This window comes from Xiphophorus couchianus, chromosome 1 (genome assembly GCF_001444195.1).
Source record: "Xiphophorus couchianus chromosome 1, X_couchianus-1.0, whole genome shotgun sequence".
Taxonomy (NCBI): Eukaryota; Metazoa; Chordata; class Actinopteri; order Cyprinodontiformes; family Poeciliidae; genus Xiphophorus; species Xiphophorus couchianus.
In genome coordinates this window covers 10,960,704-10,974,324 of record NC_040228.1, presented here as the reverse complement: position 1 = coordinate 10,974,324, position 13,621 = coordinate 10,960,704, and the positions used below count along the sequence as shown (strand labels likewise).

The window sequence follows — 13,621 nt, the reverse complement described above, 5'->3', positions numbered from 1 at the left end:
GCATCTTTTACATTTGCTAGCTGTTCTTATCAGCAGCATCTTTAGTTGGTGCTCATTACCTGCAGAGGAAATAAAAGAGAACACAAAAAATTCCCTGATTTTTAATAATTGATTATTTTTTTTTAGTCAAAAGGTAATTGCAGAAATAAACAGCTACTCACTTGTTTAATCCATCAAACATACGAGCTGACTTGTGTAAAGACCGTGGGCTTCTGCAGAACATTGCAACCCTCACCAGAACCGAAGCTCACGATGCCGTGGACGTCCCAGGAGCCATCTGGGTTTGGGCAATTCAGAGGGCCACCAGAGTCTCGCTGCAGGTTAGTTAGTTGTTAGCTGGCAGTTTAAAAAGCGAGGCTAAATGTTACGCCTTTCTCCTTACGTTAAGTGAAAATAGGAAGAAAAACACAAATTCCTAAAATTTGTGTATTTTTAGGAATACACGGATTGTTAAATTCTAATGCAACCTCACGTTACAGCCTGCGGTGATGCCATCTCCTCCAGCGCAGACCATTTTCTCAGTTGCCAGGACATTCCACCAGTCGGGCTGCGAGCAGACATCATGGCCGACTACAGGCAGGAAAGCCTGCTGAAGAATATCAGCTGCAGGACCGTTGGCTGTCTCAGGTGAGAAAAATGCAAATTTTGACTTTGGTTAAACAGCGTTAGGCTTAAAGGATTTTTGTCTACGGTTAAAATAAATTTGATCTGGTTAAAATGACCAATATACATGTAATATTAAAGCAGTTTTTCTTTACAGTCTTATTCAGTGAGAAATTAGTGTGTCAGTATGCATAAGATGCTTCCGTAATCATATTGTTTTCATTGCCTTTCAAAAGTATTAATATGGCTTGAAATTTTAACATTTAAAAATAGTAGATTTTATTTATTTATTTATTTATTTTGAGTGCGTGAGGAATAGTTTTTCTTTCAGCTTAGCAGTAGATGTCTGAAAGTCCTCCTAAGTTAAAATGGTGGTCTTGACTGCTTTTCAGATTAATGCTGTCCTTTTTCTGCCTTTGAGTGGATCTCCATTGTTTATGTGTTTCCAGATAATGGATATGTTTGTGACTATATTTTCACTTTAATCTTCTCCTTACCAACTGCGTGACTTCTGAAAGCACCAGATTTTATTCATAGGTAAGTGAATAAAGGTCGGTGAAAGAAAAAAAAAAAAGCAAAATAAGCTTTTTACATTTCCGTTTCTGAAGAAATTCTGCCATACTCTTAAATGCTACTTTTGTTGGTCTCTCCCATAAAGGTTTGTTGTTGTATTATGTGGCAACTGTGTAAACTCAAGTAATATTGACAGTTTTGGAAGGAAGTTTTGGACTTCAGCTCCATAAATGTGCTATTCTACAAAATGAACACGCCCACTAGGTGACTGCTCATAGTACTCATGCATAATTCAGGACCCAACCTTTTGTCTAACCTTTGGTTTAGCTAATAGTTGAGCTTTGTCTTATTTCTGTTTGAATCACCCACTTGAAAGACGCCCCCAGCCAGTGACAAGACAAGGGGTCCCATGTGGGAGGACGACGTCCCGGTCTGGAAGGCACGCAGGTGTGATTGTATCAGACAAAGCAACAGGGGAAGACAGCTTTATCAGAGCAGTGTCATTCCTGCAAAAACAGCAAATCAATACATTTATGTACAAGAGGTGAAAAGAAAGTAGCTTCATCAGTTTTTACAGTTTGGATCACCTATGAAATAGCATTCACTGTTAAGCGATACCTCACACTCTTCTACATTAAGAGAAGTGGTTTAAGAAATGTTGCGGTTAGCGGCTGAGCAGGATGTTGTAGTCTTCATGAGTAATGATCTTGGCTGCACTGCAAGCCACTGAGCCTTCCTCAGTGGCCTTCAGACTGTGCTTCACCAGCTCCACTCTGTAGTCGTCGACTTCACTGTAAGAACGGCAACCAGCAAGGCTCAGGGATTCAGAAAGCGAAACAGATTGTTTTTTGTGTGTAAATATGTGCTAGACGGATGATCAGTATGACAAAATTCAGGGATCTTCCAGTTATTTACCTTTACAGTCTTCTGAGCTTCTCAAAAACACAAAAAAGGTTTGGGTTTGTTTTTTGTTGGAACAAGATCAAATTTTTTATCTAAAGTCATATGCAGCAAAATATAATATGAATTTCAATGATATGGGTTTGTACAATTAAATGTACCTTTTGACAAATAACTTTAAAGCAGGTTTTAACAATGCTTTTCATTAAGCCATGTTTCTTAAAAAAATTCTAATTGGTCTGACATAATATTCTAATCTTCAATGTGTTTTCATTAGCTGCAAGTTGAAAATTGCAATCAGAAATAAAGGTTTGAAAACATTCTGTCCATAGCATGCTGTGCTTCACATAGTGAATTAAATTACTGAAATCAATGTTCAATAAGCTAATTTACCAAAAATGCCTTGACATCTAGTCATTTTTTTAGGATTCAACATCCAGACAAAAGGCTTGTGTTTTTCTGCTGTTATTTACAAGATTTCACGATTAGATCTACAACAAATGTATCGAATGTCAACTTGGTTCAATGTTCAAGGTTATCATAGAGTACAAAATTACAAAATGTAACTGTGAAGGAATTTGTGCAAAAACCCAAAACATAAAAGAAAGCAGAAAGGCAACAGAAAAATGTACTCAATTAAACTATGGTGGACACATTAAAAAGCATCACAAATAAATAAATAATAATATGTTACTGGTTACTGGTTTTCAGGCTGACAGTGCAAATTATAAACTTTCTGTCTATGTGTTTGGTGCATAGTTAGAATAAAGAAATATAAGACATTGATTGAAGTGTCTTAACGCTTTCTCTCTCTACGTTACGTCACATTACGTTATATTGGTCCTGATTGGAACTCACTTGATGCAGTGTGCAGCAGTCAGGACCCAGTCTTGGGAGATGAGGGTGCCTCCACAGACATGACTCTAGCGCCCTCTGCTGTTCGACTGCAGCGATACCTCAGAAACACGGGGAATAATATGAACAGATGCATTAAATCACATAAAAAGCACATAAATGAATCAGAATTTCAAGTTCTTCTTGACTAGCTAAAATGGTAATGCAAGACTGTGCTGCTGCCGGGAATCAGAACACATTTAAAGCAGGTCTAATACCTGCCAGGGCCAGCTGTGGGGTCTGACGTCCTCTCCTGCAACTACCATACGCTGAATCAGAAACATGATGCTATTTCCTACTTATAACATCTGATATACTTAGTGATATTTTTGAAACAGTATAACATTTTCACAACAAAAAGTAAATGCCATCAGTTTTAATGTACTTATCTAGTAAATATTTTAGGAGTCTTCCCAAACAATCTGACCTATGGATTTAATTGACAAATACAAGGCAGTCAAGGCGAGAACAACAAGCAACTTATTGAAACAGATTTACTCTCTTACCACCAGCCATGACAACAGCAAGAACCAACAGCCTTTTCACAACTGATGACGCGTGTATAGTGTTACATTTAAAAAATAGTGATATATTTGCGCCGTCATAGACCGACCGCAGCTGACTGCTTCTGTTGCTGTTGTGAGAAACGTGCAGAATGTCAAACAGATGTTGAAGACTAAGAACATAGCAGATGGTTGGTGATAAAATTTTCCCATCACTTGTGAATGTGAGGTTTGTTTCGACTATTGAATTAGAGCCACTCTGCACTCCATGTGTTCGCTACAAGTTGGTTCGTCAGAAGCAACAGAAATCCAATTAAGTCCCCTATATCTAAGCATTATTAGTAGTGGCACAGTTAGTTTGTGGACATGACCCACTCTAAGTTGTGTTTTTTTCTTACATGGTACAGTACGCGGCAGTCAGGATCCACCGTTCAGAGATCACAGTACCTCCCCACAGGAATGTTGCCACTCACCGTCAATCTTGCAATGCAAAGAAACCTGAAACAAGTAAGGAAGTTTCATGGTTTGGTTGGTGTTACTTTACATTTGAAAAAGAAATATTAATGGTGTCTCCTGCATGGAATTTTATGGTTTTTCCGTAATTCAATTCACTTTTAACTGCTGCTATTTTTAGTTAAATGAATGTGTGTGTGTAAAGTTTTTTTTCTATACAAACTATACATCTTAATTGTTTTCAAAGTTTTCTGTTTTTAGTTAAAAAAATATTATTTAATATTTGCCTTTCTGATTTATAGGCACTATAAACTTGCCTCTGTTCTCTGATACACTCAGTCACAAATATTTCTTTAATATTATTTCAAGTCATTCAGGGATATTTTGCTTAGCTAAGTGACATTTTGCACTTTCAATTTACCTGTCAGGGCCAGCTGTGGGGCCTGACATCCACTCCATTAACCATTTGATGCACCACCGGCTGGACAGTGGGACTCACGCACCCGTAGACTGAAAGGATTCACACAAAGACAGAAAGAAATCATTTAAATTGCACATGCAAACACACAGCCTTTAGTTTGCAGAGAAAGGCTGAATAAGTTCTGTGCTGCTTACTGCCGAGCAAGCACCACAGACCTCATTCTGGCTGTATCTCCGCAGTGTGAAGTTGAAATGTCAGACTTATTTTTGCCCATTACCATCATATGTAACCTAGGAAACGTGTTCTCCGTTTTTCCATTTGTGCACTTTGCAATTTGATGAAATTTCAATAGGTGGGTGTCAGAAAAAGCCTCCACACGGAGAGATGTAAACAAGTTAGCGATTTCTGAACGTGTCAGCAGGATCCATTCCAAATCTAGCACCCCTACGCATCTCATTCTTTAACCAAATAAAACTTTTAAGTAATGAAAGACACAGTTGATGACATGCGACATGATGAGTCCAGCATACCAATATTTCCCTTTTATTGTGATCCTTAATTTCCTTGCATATTTCTGTAAAACACGACCTCATAAAAATGTTGAGCCCTTACATTGTAGAACATTTCACATTCCTCTGAGTCCAACTATTTTTGTGCCTTTCATCCAAATTTAAATGCTTAATGTTTATATACAACAAGGACATTTCTGCAAAGTCGATAGAGATTAAAACATTAAGTCACCTTACTGTTCAGTAAAATTTTTATTTAAATAAATGATGTATTTTTTTTAACATTTTAAACATGCAGTAAAAACACTTTTAAAAATTAAAACATCATCTTAACATCCACGTCTTTCTCTGCAGACCACAACTTGTGTCATCTGCATGGTTCTCATTCAGGGACAGTGGAGATGGAAAGATACCTCCATTCTTATCTCAATGACTATGTTGTTTTTTCAACTAGGTTTTCTTCACCATGTTAAGGAGAAACTGACTCAACATGCCTGAGATCTTCAGAATTTACATAGTAGAAAAAAGAGCTGCAAATCACCCTGAAAGACGAAGACAAACAAGCTGTAACAGTTATGATTTTGTTTGTCACTGTAATGTAAATAGTGATGTTAAGAGGCTAACATGAACTGCAATCTTATGCTCATGTTTAATAAGCACTGTAAAACATGTAGAAAAAAAGCAGACACATGCAGAAAAAACTTTTTTTCTGTGTTTTCTCAGAATACAGAAAAAACAGCAATTACTTCAGTAGATTTCATAATTATTATGGTGTAGAGATCATTAGAAGAAGGTGGAACTCAGCTGGCTAGCTAACGCAAAATGTTGCACTTCCCTGATCAACACCAGGGAAGTGCATCACATCACAAAAGTCCTTAAATGTCTTTAACTGTCTCCCTGTTTATACAGATGATAGACTTTAAAATCTTATTTTTGTTCTACAAAGCATACTGTCAAGCTACAGAACTGTGCTAATGAGCTAATATTGGAGCCAGGTGTGCTGAAACAAAGAGACATCTAAAAGTTGCTGGAGTTTGATGAATGGAGTTTAAGACCACTGGCTTAAATTGAGGAAATGAAGGAGTTTTTTGCAGAATCTCAAGTGCTGTAACGTTTTTGTGTGCGACGCTGTTGATGCGCTCCCAGTGAGCAGAATGTTTAGTTATGAGCAATGAAATCAACATGACACAACACATAGAGTAGGTAAAAAGGCTTTATTTTGCTAGGCTAGAGTGATAGCCTTGGTCCCAAAATGGTGCTCTATCAGTTGGCCACCATTGTCTGTGAAAGAAATCATGAAGATATGTCAGGTTTTTATGACCTCAATAATTTGAACTCCACACCCAGCGATTTAGTAGCAGTTTCAGAAGCTTACAGTGTTGATCCAGTCCACGAAAGAGCTGACTTGAGTAAAGACGGTGGGCTTCTTGTAGTAGTTGCAGCCGAGCCCAGAGCCAAAGCTGACAATACCATGAACCTCCCAGGATCCATCAGAGCCCTGACAGTTCAGAGGACCGCCAGAGTCTCCCTAACAGTGCCACACAAACAAAAAAAAAATCAGCTATCAAAATCCAGCAGAATAAAATGTAATACGTAGCATACAGAGCTGCAAGATGTGTTTCAATTTTTTGACAGGAATGGATAAATCACTTTGTATAATTGAGCAGATCTCCTATGCCTTGAAAGTAAACGTCCCATTTACTTTCAAGATAAACAAAAGATGGCACATTTTGATAATGATAATTTATGTCAGACAGACATTTCACCAGCAAAACATTAAAATAAAGACTTTCGTATTTCCAAATATGTACAGAGCCATCCATAGATACCCAAAGGCAGTCTCGATCCTTATGCATGGAGGAAAAAACTATTGAAAATTGTTGTGTTTAGGACTCACATTGCATCCAGCAACAACTCCGTCTCCACCAGCGCAGACCATGGTTTGTGTCACCTGAGAGCCCCACCAGTCGGACTGACTGCAGGTGGCGTGGTCCACAACGGGCAGCAGAGCCTGCTGCAGGATGTCAGCGATGGGACCTCCGGCTGTGCACATGAGAGACATACAGTAAGTTTATGTCAGCAAAAGGCTTTTGGAAAACCACCATATTACCATAGCCACTGATGTATCATATTTTAAGTTTCTAAATAACACATAAATCCAGTGAGTGCATTATCTGCATAAAAAACTTAATCCAATCAAAATGACAAATTTACCAATCAGTCAGTAAAGCTTCATTAGCAGACTCCAGTCAATAAGTACCAAAGCAAGATACAAAATTTATTAAAATGGAGACAGAATATTTTGTTTAGAAAATAGCATGTTTTTATATCAGATATAAAAACACTAAAATTACAAAATAAAGAAATCAAGTCACATTTATAAATCGCAACATGCATCTCCTGCATGGTAGAATTTACATAGAAAGACCTCTGGTGGGCAGTATAGACACGTCACATACAGCAGGATACAACTTTATATTTCATGGGTGTTTCCGCCTGAAACACCCATGAAACAAAGATAACTCACTGTATAGACGACCCCACCCGGTCACAAAGCAGGGTGCATTATGGGGGAGGATGAAGCCATCAGGAGGAAGACAAGCAGGATGGACGGTGTCAGAGAATTCAACGGGGGCCTCCAGCTTGACCAGGGCAACGTCATTACTGTGGAAGATGGAGGGATATCAAACTTTATCAGAACTCGTACTTTTGCATTCTTCACAAATATGGTTTAGACCGGGGTAATTACCGGATGAAGAACGAGTTCCAGTCCTCGTGCACCACGATGGTGGCAGTGCCCAGGAACAGAGAGCCGTTCTCATCCTCCAGCAGGTTGTGCTTTCCCAACGCCACTCTGTACTCCCGGCCTGAGCTAAGAAAGGGAAAAATCAGAAGCAGTTGAGATCTGAAGCTCACATATACGCATTTTTGGAAGCAACATTCTAAAACAAATATTTTTATATGAAACTCTTGAGTCCTTGTAATAGTGTTTGGTGACAGTCTCCTACCTGATGCAGTGAGCAGCAGTGAGGACCCACTGGCTAGAGATCAGAGTGCCTCCGCAAGTGTGTCTCCACTCACCGTTACTGTTGTACTGCAGGGAAATCTGGAAGGATATGTGAGAATACCAAGGATTGTCTTTAAGATAAATTATTATGGTTGTTATCATTGCTTCAATTTCATTTACTGAGGAAACTCTAACTCCTGCTTTACTGTAAAGTAGTAGATGCAAAGTGTAGCCAGACTTCCTTTTCATTCGCTGAACTTTTTAAACATTTGAAATGGATTACATACAAAAAGGGAATTGTGCATCAACGTAACTTTTACTTTCATATTTTTTTCCCTCATCCTCCAAATGTTTACTTGCACTATATCAATCATTTTAATTGTTTTTATTTTAAAAGTTGCTTTGCAGATTTCAAACACTTCGTATTCCTCCTACCTGCCATGGCCAGCTGTGAGGCCTGACGTCCTCTCCGTTAACCACTCTGCTCACCACGGGCTGGAAGGTGGGATTGCCGCACCCATAGGCTGAAATAAAGGAACCATGTTAAAAGTTCGTAATTTAATCAGCTATGTTTAAACTTTCATGTTTTAGATAAACATGGTTCATCAAATGAACAGAGGGGAATAGAAAGATGATTTTTTTTTGTCCGTAGTTCTTGGAAGCAAAATCTGACTTACCGCCGGCAACGAGCAAAGCAAGGACCACAAACTTCATTGTGTCAGTATCTTCACAGCTCAAAGTTAGCTTCTGACATATTTATAACTCTCACCACCTTTCTTATGCAACCTGCTAAATCTGGTTCTAATTCCTGGAAAATTACCCCATGAGAAATTTTAACAGCGGGTGGAGCTATAGGTGGACACGCCAACTACAGGTGATTATGCGGACTAGCAGATGTGAAACACGACTGCAAGGTCAAAGTGTTCTGTAGCTGAACTTTCTTCTTTTGTTTGTTGAACATGTCACACATCTATTTCTAACAGAGATGCCAGAAAAACTGGAATGACAAATACATAAGCTAGTAACCATTTTTTAAATTTCGCTGATTGACTTACCGTACACAAAACTCAAAATGTGTCAGGTATAATTTCCGTTATACATTTTCAATTACGGAGGTTGCTTTCTTCTGTGTGCATCTATTAAAGGTTTTCCATCCCATAAAAACTTTACAAAAATTAAACTTGTTATAAACTGGGATAAAATTAAGATCATAGCATCATAACTTATGTGTGTTGGGATCTTATGTGATAGACCAACACAAAATATCATTGGGAATTTTTCCAATTGTATTGATTTTATTTTTATAACTAAATATCTGTACACATATAGATTTAGTGAAACTCCTCCTTCATCTGCTAAATGTTTTTGGTGCAAATGGAATTTGCTTAGAGTGCAGCAGTATGTCAGTGCTGCTAAATTTTGACCTGGTACACCAAAATACAATCCATTGAAAACCAACTGCTTTAAGAAGCCACTGCACTATTGAAGAGAATCTTCTATATTATATTCATGTGATAGAATGACTAAAGTTCAGATATAAAGCCACCTGATGATCTGTGACAATACTTCAAAATTGTGGTTCATTGACGCCATACATAGGCGTTCTTGCAAAGACAAAAACAACATAAATTTCAGTCTGTAGATGTTCAGGGCTGATAGAGTCATAAACCAACCAACAAGCTGATATAATTGCAGCAAAAGGTGATTCTTCTGAGCATTAGCAATGAAGTAAGGGGGGTGTACACAAATGCACCCTCAAATTGACAGATCCATCTGTTTCCCATTTCACAATTTTACACAATTTTGTGCAATAACATAAAATTCAAATAAAATATGTTAGTGATTGTAATATACAGTATGTGTATGTTAAAAATGATGAGTCAAGCCCTCTAAATTTTAATAGATATTCTCAGATAAAAATATTTTCTCAGCCACTAAAAAGAATCTAACAACATCAGGAGGCATCTGTATTTTTCTCACACGGATACAGTGGTCACATGACAGATATGGTTCTTTTATCTCCACTCTTATCTCCAAGGGTAAATTTGTTTTTCCAGCCCTGTTTTCCTTGCTGTGGCTAGGAAAATTATTCACAATATGTCTGATATGGCCACAGTGATATTGTATATAAAGAGCTGCAAGTCGTCATAAAACTCACCGACAGTTACAATGAAGTTTGTGATCTTGGCTTTGTTCGTTGCCGGTGGTAAGCTAAAGGTTCTTCACTGATTTTAAAAAAGAAAAAAACAAAAAAGTCATCCTTGTGTTTTATTCTAAACACAAGGATGAAATAGTAACTTTATATTGATTAACATAGGAAATTGTAAGATTAAAAACATTTTGTACTGTTTTCTTTTAGCCTACGGCTGTGGCCTGCCCACCTACCCCCCAATCCTTTCCAGGGTGGTCGGCGGAGTCGATGTCCGTCAGAACAGCTGGCCCTGGCAGGTATGTTCCCCTCTTTCTAGATTCCAAATTCGAGTGTTTTCATCAAATCATGATGGGTGTGTGCTTGTTTTTATGATCTCTACAGGTGTCTCTGCAGTACCAGAGTGGTATCAGTTTCTACCACACTTGTGGTGGCACTCTGATCTCCGACCTGTGGGTCATCACTGCTGCTCACTGCATCGGGTAAAATAATAATAATAATTACAATTATGAGTTTTAAACTCCCAGTTAATTGAATTAGAATAAAAAATATTATTTCAAAATCTTACATTGAAATACAGTCTGATGACAATAGAAACAGTAATAAGTTGGATTACAAATGTAACAGAATAGAAAAAAAAATCCACTTTGAATTACTTTAATTTGTTGACACTCAATAGGCTTCCAGGAAAACCTAAAACATAGAAGCATGCCAGCTTTACCCCAAAAAACCCTGTAGAAATATTGCTATTTGAAATAATAATACCAAATTTTAATTCTATTTTTGTGGTTAGTAAGCTTTGAAATCCCAGTAACCAAACCATGACACACATGAACAGGGGTTCATACCAACAACCCACCAGTCACAAGACAAACTACTAACACTGCATCCCACTCCTGCCCCCCAAAAACCTTCTGCTTTCCTTCCCCAAAAGAAAAATAAATTGTGATATTTTTGCACTTCATGCCAGTCTTCAATTCAATTTATTTAAATGACCTAGTTTCTTTCTAATATAATAGCTTTCTATTATTGATAACTTTAGCGATGGTGTAAATTTCCTTGTATTTTATTTGACTTTTTCTGTATTTTTTTCTTTTCTTCGATTAAACAGGAGCCGAACCTACAGAGTCTACCTGGGAAAACATGATCTGACTGCCAGTGAGGGTGGTTCCATTGCCATCAGCCCCGAGAAGATCATTGTCCACCCCAACTGGGACTCTTACAATATCCGGTGGGGAGCAAATTTCTCAGAGAGAACCCACGGCATGCTGGGTGTTATGATGAAGTACCCGCATTGAGTTATTTTTCCACACTGCTCTGTTTCTGATTTTTTTTTTCTGCCTTTATCTACATCTCATGGTCCAGTAACGACATTGCCTTGATCAAGCTGGCATCTCCTGTCCAACTCTCAGCTTCCATCACCCCCGCCTGTCTCCCCACCTCTGGGGAAATTCTGCCCGACCAGGCTCCCTGCTACGTCACTGGCTGGGGACGTCTCTGGAGTAAGTCCTGCAGCCACAAAAGAAAGACAAACAGTCCACCTTAGCCTTGTGTTTCATGGTTGACGTTACATTTAAGAAGAAACCCGTAATTCATGTCTTTTTTTTTTTTTGAAGACTGGTTTCACAGGCCTTAATTATGAACCTAAATGTGACTTACCATATACATGATCAAAACTAAAAAATAATAATTAAAAAAAGTTAAGAGGTTATTCATGAAGATGTTCTTCTGAAGTTCAAATGTTAATTTAGACGTCTTATTTGTTTTGAATAAAGCTGGAGGCCCCATTGCTGACATCCTGCAGCAGGCCCTCCTCCCTGTGGTCGATTACCCCACCTGCAGCAGAGGTGACTGGTGGGGCTCTCTGGTCACCACTAGCATGATTTGTGCTGGAGGCGATGGTAATGTGGCTAGCTGCAATGTAAGTCAGACTACTTATATTTGATAAAGTTTCATTTGACTAATAAACTATCCTTGCCTCTTGCACTTAAGTCTGTTTATACCGTATTGTCCAGAGTTACATTGTCCCTTCTGTCCTCCAGGGAGACTCCGGTGGTCCCCTGAACTGCAAGAACTCTGATGGCTCTTGGGATGTCCATGGAGTGGTGAGCTTTGGCTCAAGTTTGGGCTGCAACTACCCCAAGAAGCCCTCTGTCTTCACCAGAGTCAGTGACTACATCAGCTGGATCAACAATGTAAGTAGAAGCATTGATATAGCATAAACATTTGGTAAGAATAGGGAATTCTTTTATTTTTTGCTTTTCAAATTTTTCTTAAGATTCCCATAATCCGATTATCTGTGTGTCTCTAGTTAGAATGTTTGAAATTGTTACAAAATAATAAAATTCTGAAAAACACTGTAATTTAATTATGGAAGGATAGACATCTGTCACAATGTTCTGTTATAGCACAGAATAAAATAATGTTTGTCTTTTGTTTTTTCAGGTCATGACCTCCAACTAAATTGACTGGGTTCTTGTTGCACATAGTTGATTCTGTTGTTTGCCAAATAAATAAAGACTGAAAGAACACTTTATCTCTGTGTTGTATTCTGTTATTAGACACATTGATTCAGTATACTCTGCTATATTACAAATATGTATTTATTTTGAATGTCAGTTGTCTGCAGAGACAGGGAGTTTGGCCTGCTGTCACCAGTTGTGTTAAATCATCCCTCTGTGAAAGAAATAGATATCTGAAATCAATTTTAACAGCACTGAAAAGTTCAAGGAATAAATAAAAAAAACAGAAGAAAATGTTTTTTAAGTTTTGTAAAATGGAATTTAAACTTTGGTGATCAATCTCAGTGACAGAAGTCATGATACACTTCATTTAAATGTGTCTTGTTCTTAGCCCCGATGCAAACAAAGTCTTCAAAATTTCAATCGGATTCAAGTTGAGGACCATTTCAAAAGCTTAAAGTTAGCCTGCTTTATCCTTTTTCCAAAACCAATTTTGATTTGTGTTTTGAATCAAGTCCAAGTTTCAACCATCTGGCTGTTGATATAATTTGAAGTCGTCAAATTTGGAGTAGTTCTTTTTTGTTGTTGTTTTGCTCTACCCACTTTGTTCAGAGCATCTCTGTCACTTGCAAATATGGGCCCCCATGTTTCCACCAGCAGGCTTGACATTTGGTTTCTGCGTTCTCAGGTTTGAAAAAAAAACCCGACTTTACATGTGGTAATGGCAGTTTTCCATCATGTTGAAGTTTATGATGGGCCTGAGCCTTGTTGGTTCCTGAGTTGTTCCTGAACACTCTTAACCTTTTCATCATAGGTCAGATGAGTAAAACTTTAACAGGGTTTAGACACATTATTCCAACTACACAGTGATCCCACATATACCATAAACCCAAATTGTACAACTTGTCCTAAGTTTTTTTTTTTTTTTAATGCTCCACTTAATCATAATCTTTTTTTGGTTTCAGTTAGTGTGTTAGGCTAAAATGGGTTTCAGTTTCAATAAATTTGGGTCTAAAATTGGAATCAAGGAATCTTTGGACATTGAAAACAATCTAACAGCAGAAATAGTTTAGGATTTAACTATTAATATTCATGACAGCAGCTGATAATAGCATACGTCCATAGTAACAATCTATATACATATTTCAATTTATGCTAATTCTACTTATCCATCATAGACCAGTCTCTCCTGGGATCAGACACATAA

General features: G+C 37.9%; 2 protein-coding genes and 1 long non-coding RNA gene across 3 annotated transcripts; 2 read left to right on the top strand and 1 right to left on the bottom strand.

The window, feature by feature from the left end:
- Window positions 1-180: 180 nt before the first annotated feature.
- On the top strand, window positions 181-8,286 carry LOC114133572 (uncharacterized). The gene is made up of 5 exons (XR_003593212.1): window positions 181-320; window positions 480-627; window positions 1,053-1,140; window positions 3,821-3,920; window positions 8,201-8,286. It is a non-coding gene; the product is annotated as an uncharacterized LOC114133572 (long non-coding RNA).
- On the bottom strand, window positions 5,992-8,635 carry ela2l (elastase 2 like). The gene is made up of 8 exons (XM_027999513.1): window positions 8,481-8,635; window positions 8,239-8,327; window positions 7,805-7,902; window positions 7,546-7,668; window positions 7,324-7,460; window positions 6,694-6,839; window positions 6,172-6,324; window positions 5,992-6,077 (listed from the first exon to the last, which is right to left on the bottom strand). Exons 1-8 carry the CDS (start codon window positions 8,515-8,517, stop codon window positions 6,060-6,062), a joined length of 801 nt encoding a protein of 266 aa, XP_027855314.1. The 5' UTR covers window positions 8,518-8,635; the 3' UTR covers window positions 5,992-6,059.
- Window positions 8,636-9,892: 1,257 nt separating this feature from the next.
- Window positions 9,893-12,488, top strand: ela2 (elastase 2). Its single transcript, XM_028015886.1, has 8 exons — window positions 9,893-10,009; window positions 10,163-10,251; window positions 10,337-10,434; window positions 11,064-11,183; window positions 11,318-11,454; window positions 11,728-11,873; window positions 11,995-12,147; window positions 12,398-12,488. The coding sequence occupies exons 1-8, from the start codon at window positions 9,973-9,975 to the stop codon at window positions 12,413-12,415; spliced, it is 798 nt and encodes a 265-aa protein (XP_027871687.1). The 5' UTR covers window positions 9,893-9,972; the 3' UTR covers window positions 12,416-12,488.
- The last annotated feature ends 1,133 nt before the right edge of the window (window positions 12,489-13,621 follow it).

What these genes read in the sequence shown, in the direction of transcription:
- ela2 (XM_028015886.1), top strand. Translation starts at nt 9,973, where the DNA reads ATGAAGTTTGTGATCTTGGCTTTGTTCGTTGCCGGTG. An exon ending in GGCTTTGTTCGTTGCCGGTG is followed by an intron (nt 10,010 to 10,162) that starts GTAAGCTAAAGG and finishes GTTTTCTTTTAG; the next exon opens with CCTACGGCTGTGGCCTGCCC. An exon ending in ACTGCTGCTCACTGCATCGG is followed by an intron (nt 10,435 to 11,063) that starts GTAAAATAATAA and finishes TCGATTAAACAG; the next exon opens with GAGCCGAACCTACAGAGTCT.
- ela2l (XM_027999513.1), bottom strand. Translation starts at nt 8,517, where the DNA reads ATGAAGTTTGTGGTCCTTGCTTTGCTCGTTGCCGGCG. An exon ending in CTCACAGCTGGCCATGGCAG is followed by an intron (nt 7,903 to 8,238) that starts GTAGGAGGAATA and finishes ATATCCTTCCAG; the next exon opens with ATTTCCCTGCAGTACAACAG. An exon ending in ACTGCTGCTCACTGCATCAG is followed by an intron (nt 7,669 to 7,804) that starts GTAGGAGACTGT and finishes TCCCTTTCTTAG; the next exon opens with CTCAGGCCGGGAGTACAGAG.